The 5,968-nt window shown below is 48.1% G+C and overlaps 1 protein-coding gene across 2 annotated transcripts; it reads right to left on the bottom strand.

Annotated features, from left to right (window-relative positions):
- Nucleotides 1-459: 459 nt before the first annotated feature.
- Nucleotides 460-4,085, bottom strand: CDKN2AIP (CDKN2A interacting protein). 2 transcript variants are annotated; one of them, XM_058719948.1, is made up of 3 exons: nt 3,608-4,037; nt 3,012-3,142; nt 460-2,579 (listed from the first exon to the last, which is right to left on the bottom strand). In XM_058719948.1, the coding sequence occupies exons 1-3, from the start codon at nt 3,877-3,879 to the stop codon at nt 1,231-1,233; spliced, it is 1,752 nt and encodes a 583-aa protein (XP_058575931.1). In that variant the 5' UTR covers nt 3,880-4,037; the 3' UTR covers nt 460-1,230. The 2 variants fall into 2 exon arrangements, with proteins under 2 accessions (XP_058575931.1, XP_058575932.1); XM_058719949.1 differs by having other exon boundaries at nt 2,442-2,579; nt 3,043-3,142; nt 3,608-4,085.
- Nucleotides 4,086-5,968: the final 1,883 nt, after the last annotated feature.

The following is a 5,968-nucleotide window of genomic DNA, read 5'->3' as shown; positions in this document are numbered from 1 at the left end:
CACATAAAAGGTCATTTCTTGATTTTTCTCAGGACATTATTACCACTACTGCTCAAAGTGCAGCGGCTAGATAGAAGGCCAGAAAGAGAACAACTTGGGCCAGAGTTTGAAGAAAAATGAAAGAGAACACACAATAGAGTAATACAATCAGAATCATGTCAGGCACAGGATTCCATTTCATTACTGACAAATGTCATGCAACTGGACGAGCTCGGTAGAACTCAGCATGGCTCTCCATTGTTGCCAGTATTCTTCTAGATTTGTTAAAAAAACCCAAAAAACAAAAAACCATCTAGTTCTAGATTTGCAAACTGTATTTTCTCTATCCATAAAAAGTTGCATATCAGCTATGAAAAATAACCCGGCTGTAACTTATAATGACTAGTAGTGGGAAGCCCATTTGCAGGAATTGGTTCTGACTCAGAGGGGGGGGAAAAAAAACACGACTTCTTGAAAAGGTAAAATAGCTTAAAGCATTTAATATCTAAACAAATCAATCTGTTAATAGTAGTCACAAAATATGCTTAATATAGAAACCCACATTTATGTCTTTAAGAAAAAGTGTAAATTGTATTTTACCTCAAACATAAATTAACCCACTTAAAGAATCTGCAGCGGTCAAAATCATGGTGAATTTTAAACAACTTCAGAATAAAATAACCTTAAGTACTTTATACTGCTTTATATCTAAAAAATGCTTACAACTTCTCATAAAAATAGTCTGAGGCAACTATTTTTTCTTTTATTCTTTAACGAGACATGTTGGGTATCATGGGCAACATTCTTAAAACCTTAAGCTTCACAGACTTTCAAACATTCAAATACTATGGTCCCCTTTTCTTTGATGTGGAGGTTTATTCAGCTGGGGGTGGGGAAAGCGTGGTAGACCACTTAATACATTTTCACCAAATTGAAAGTAGTACAAAAGTTTTAAGATTCTACAGAACTACACATCGTACCTAACGGATCATTAAAAATAGAAGACAGTATTTTCCTCAGCAAATACAACAGCATACTGGTATGCTGTTAACGCCTACTTCTTAACATGTACTGTCATTCATAAATTATTTACAACTTCTACTGTGCGAAGAGAACTAGAATGTAAATTTTCTGCAAAACTGGAAAAAAGCAATACAAAATTTGTGAAAGCCTGTGTTTCATATGATACAAAAGTAAGCCAGTTTTTCTCTTCAAATACCAGACATCACCTGCAGTGGTATTTGGGGCAAATTACAGTAATTCTTGAGGATGTTTTAATGCTGGAGGTAAGTTTACAGGCCTTGACTCTTCATCGAGGAGGACCAGGTCTTCTATTTCACTGCCTCTGTATTTCCTTTTACAGATCTTTACCACTACTTTCTTCTTGAGAAATAGCTTCAGTGCTTCTCTTGATGCAACAGCCTTTGCATTCTCTCTGCTTTTTCCACAGCCGGTGCCCAAATACACAGACTTGCACCTCAATTCACAGACAATGCTTTCTTGAGAGCTTTTGTTTTGAGGCAGATCTGCCAGTTCTTTTAGCGGAACAAAAAACACATCCAGTGTGGCCTTCAGAGCCTCTATAGCCGCATTTAGGAGCTCTCCGTGATTCACGTTGGGACTAAAGCCGCCAACGGCCACCAGCTTCCACGCCACCGTTTTATACAGTCTATTGAAAAAAGGTTGTTTCTGCTTCACATCTTCATTAGTTAACTTGCAACAAGAGAATTTAACAGAACTCTCGCTGGACTGCGAAGTACTTTTGGAAGGCAACTGTGATGTGCTCGTCTGAGAACTAATCTTAGAGGCCAGCTGGGACACACCTGCTAAGGAAGGGCTTTTGGAAACTAGAGATCCACTGGTTTGGGAGCTGCTTTTGGAAGCTAACAGCGACGCGGCTACCTGCGACGTGCTTTTGGAAGTCAGCAGCGATGCAGGTGTGGATGTGCTGCTTTTGGGAGTGAGCAAGGATATGCCTGATGAGGAACTATTTTTAGAAGCAGAGGAGGAAACACTTGCCTCTGAACTAGTTTTGGAAGTTAACCCACCTGAAGCTGTCTCTGAACTAGGTTTAGAAGACAACAGTGGCAACTCTCCTTCTGGGCTTCCGGAGGAGCCCAACAAGGGCACCTCGATCTCTGAGATGCTTTGAGAAGCCGAGACTGAAGAGCCTTCCAAAGCACTCTTTTTAGGTGATCCACTCTGTTGTCTGGAATCAGCAGACTGGGTCACATGACTATTCACACTGGATTTCAACAACGAAGAAACAAACGAGGCTGAACCATGTTTATCTGGAGCTTCTGACTCAGAAGCCTTTCCAGACCCTGCCACTGTTACCTGAGAGGGAACGCCGCTACTACTTTGGCTGGAAAGAGACCGATCTCCATCACTTGTAGAGCTATTCTGACTCGAGGTGCCAGAGCTTCGAGTGGAGTTTCCGCTGCTCTCTGATTTGGTGGATGACCCTGCACATGTCGAGCTGTTTTCCTGCTGGGCTGATGCACGTTCTGTTTTGGCAGAAATTTTTGCATGATCCTGCTCAACCGTGGAATTGTTTTTCCCTTCCATGATTCGTTTTCTCGCCGGCTCTTCTACCCCTTCTAAAAAGAAGGAAAACAGATACGTGACTAAGTCTAGCTCATACAGATCAGCTGGAAGTTTACAAGACAGATACTTGTTAAAATAAAGGCACAAGGCGAACATATTTCAGGGCTTGCAGTTTCTTTAAAAAAGTGTGGAATAACTTCGTTAATTTCTCAAAACAGTGTCGAATAACATCATTAACTTCTACTATTAAAAAACCAACAGCACAGACAACATATGACACTTGAAAATCTAAAGCAGTCAAAGGAAACTATCAAAACCAGGGCCTAAAACACACAAACACAGGATTTAGGTTTAACATTCCAACTTGATTAATAACAGTGTATAAATTCTAGCTTGTTAAAAAAATTAGTAATAACAGTAAATCCTAATTACATCAAACTTATGTTCTAAACTCCTATGTATGTTCACATCTATGATCTGCTAACCATTGCTACTCGATATCCCTCTTTTCTTCACCTTGGCAACCAGTTCGTCTCTTGTGGTATGGATTGGAGCACCTGTCACTTTGATGCCTTCAGCCATACTAAGTATTTTATCCATAACTTTTTGTGGGTACCTGAAAAAAGAAAAAGGCACTTTTAAAAAGTGTTTCCCCCCAGCTACTCCTGCTGCTGTGCAAAAACAGGCCACAGGAACGGCATTTCCTGGTCGTAATCAAGAAAGTGTACCAACCGCCAGGAACTTTCGGTTTCCTGGAACCCCAGAAACAAATGCCCCGGATCCTGGGAGGCGGGGTCCTTGCTCACCAACCCTTAAACTTCAGTGTCCATCCACGAGAGCGATGTCAACCAACGACCCTACCAGCAGCCCCCCACCCACCGCGGGGCGGGGGGGGGGGGGACACGGCAGGCTGTTAATCACGTCGGCTTCTGGCTGAGACGCCCTTCTCCCCCTTTAAGGGCGGCCAGTCCCGCAGATTCCCGCGCTTCCCAACTTCCCCCTCCCCGCTGAGGCTCCGGGCCCCAGCCCGGGGGCGGCAGACAAAACGGGGAGAGCCGGTCGGAGACTCTTCCTCACTCACCGGCACCCGAGGAAGACGTGGTTCGCCCAGGCCATGGAAAAGGAGATGAGCTGCTGCAGCTGCCGATTGCGGGTCCCGCTCTCGGCGTCCGCAGCTTCCTCCGTGTTGGCGGCGGCAGCGCCGCCAGTCGGGGCCAGGTCCCCGGCGTTGCGGAGCAGAAACTCCCGGCGGTGGCGCCAGTGTTTGTCAGTCTCGCCGTCGCAGCGCAGCGCCTCCACCCAGGCGGCCACCCGCGGGTTCTGGCTCAGGTACTCCGACACCTCCTGCGCCATGTTGGGCCTGCGGGTCGCGGAGGCCGCGAGCGGACGCTGCACCGGGGAAAGAGGCGGGGTGCGCGGGGGCGAGCGGCCCTGTCACTGCGGCCTGCACCGGCGGCCCTCCGGAGAACGCCCCTCGGGAGGCCGAGACGCCAAACAACAGCGCCCGGAGCAGCCGAACCGCCCACTTCCGCCCGCCGCCGGCTCCTTCCCTTTTATAACCTCGCCGCCGCCGAGCGCCCGCGCGTCCTTCCGGCGCGAGCCGGCTCTCCCAGGACGCTTTGCGGCGCCCGAGCTGCCGCGCCGCGGCCCGGCCGGGAGGCGGGGGGGCGCCCGCGGGGGCGCGGGGGGAGGCAGGGGGGCGAGCGCTCGCGCCTCCCGCCCCGCGAGGGCGGGCCGCCAGTGGCTTCCCCCGGGGCGTCCCGGTCTCCCGCGCCAACGCTTGCGTCCCGGCTCGGCTTTGTGACGCCGCGCGCGCTCCCGCCGTCTCCCTCCCTCCGGCGCGGGGCGTGGAGGCGGGGGAGGCCGGGCGGCGGAGAGGGTGGGGGCCGGGCCGGGCCGGGGCAGGTCCTCGCGTGCCGCCGCGTCCTCGCAGACCCCGAGCCGCCGGTCGGGCGCGCGGGGTGCGCGTCTCCGCCCGAAGACGCTTGTTTGGGGGGGGGGGGGGGGGCGAGGTGAACAAAAGCCCGCCTCCATCTTTTTGATCTTGTCAGAAAACAGCTTCCAGCGCTGTTTTGAATGTAGACGAGCGAAGCATTGGGAGGCCGTCCTGGACGCGGGGCTTTTAGGAATGTGAAATAGTCACCATGATAAATAGTAATGATGATGATAGTGAAGTCAGACGATTAATCCAGATCGCTGTCGCACGCGGAGTCCGAAACTCGCCCTTGCCCCGCAGGGTTGGGTTAGGTTTCCGCAGCGCAACCCGGGCGGTGCGCGCTTCCTCTCGCGTTGGGTTTTGGTCATAACTGTGCCGAGGACGGTCGTAGTATTTCCTTAAAGGAACAAACGAACCCCCAGCTGGACAAATAGCCAGGAGGCGGCATGGAAAAGTGCCCGTTTCTCTCTGTCGCCCCGAACCTTTCCCCTTGAGAGCCTTTTCCCCCTTGCATTTCTTTGCTACTTTATACCGTCCACACTTCGCACTTCTACTTCCGACTTGCTTATTGTTAACGCTTCGAAGTTCAGGTATATGTGCCTTCAAGATGAATACACTTTGATAAGTGAAAATAAGTCCTATGTCATAATGATACGTTACGAAGTAAAAAATTTCCCTCTCACTAAATGTGGACTTTGATTCAAAAACGCTTGAATCAGAAAAACCAAGCCGAAAAAGTGACTTAAACTGGATTTTTTTTTTTCTTAAGTTTTATTTATTTAATCTCTTCACCCAAGGTGGGGCTTGAACTCAGGACTCTGGAGATCAAGAGTTGCATGCTCTTCTGACTGAAACAGCCAGGCGCCCCTAGATAAGATTTTTTTGTTTGTTTTTTTTTAACGTTTGTATACATGCTGAAACCATCAACATCCAACTCACACGAAAAGCATACTGCCCGCTTTCCTGCAGTACCAAATGAAACCGGAAAGGCAGAGACACAAAAGGGTTTTGAAGCCTGAGATTTTGCTTCTCATTTTGCTCTTTTTCTCCTTTTCACTGCGAATTTCTGAAACTTGAGAGAGATGAAAAGCTGCAGAAATCTGGCAGTTTAAAAGACGAGAAGTTTTACCGTTTTTGCTTTCGTGAATTAGTTGGCATGGGGAAGACAGCGGGTAAAAGAAGCCATGATTACATACCTAGGTCATATGTGTGCATTTTAAGCCAACAATTTCCCCACTAATTTTCTTGTTGCCGTGTAGCCCTCTACCTATTGGTTTCATTGCCTTGAAGGGAGAACAAGTGCCTGAATTCCGAAATGATTTGTTTTAAGTTGTAATAAAAGCAATGTGGTCTGAAAGCCACTTTTCGAGAGCCAGGTGCTTGGCAGAAAAGCTACGTGTATTTTTCTTTTTTCTTTTTAAAAAGCTGACTTTACATATAAAGATTCAGGGCACAGACCATGGACCACAAAGTTAAGAAGAATGGTATATATTTTTTAGAAAACAA

The sequence above is a fragment of the Neofelis nebulosa genome, chromosome 3, assembly GCF_028018385.1.
Source record: "Neofelis nebulosa isolate mNeoNeb1 chromosome 3, mNeoNeb1.pri, whole genome shotgun sequence".
Taxonomy (NCBI): domain Eukaryota; kingdom Metazoa; phylum Chordata; class Mammalia; order Carnivora; family Felidae; genus Neofelis; species Neofelis nebulosa.
This window is presented reverse-complemented; position numbering and strand designations above follow the sequence as displayed.

Excerpts from the sequence above, each read along its gene's own strand:
- CDKN2AIP (XM_058719948.1), bottom strand. The coding sequence starts at position 3,879 with ATGGCGCAGGAGGTGTCGGAGTACCTGAGCCAGAACCCGCGGGTGGCC. Across the intron at positions 3,143-3,607 it reads CACGTCTTCCTCGGGTGCCG|GTACCCACAAAAAGTTATGG; the intron begins GTGAGTGAGGAA and ends TTCTTTTTTCAG. Across the intron at positions 2,580-3,011 it reads AGGGATATCGAGTAGCAATG|AAGGGGTAGAAGAGCCGGCG; the intron begins GTTAGCAGATCA and ends CCTTCTTTTTAG.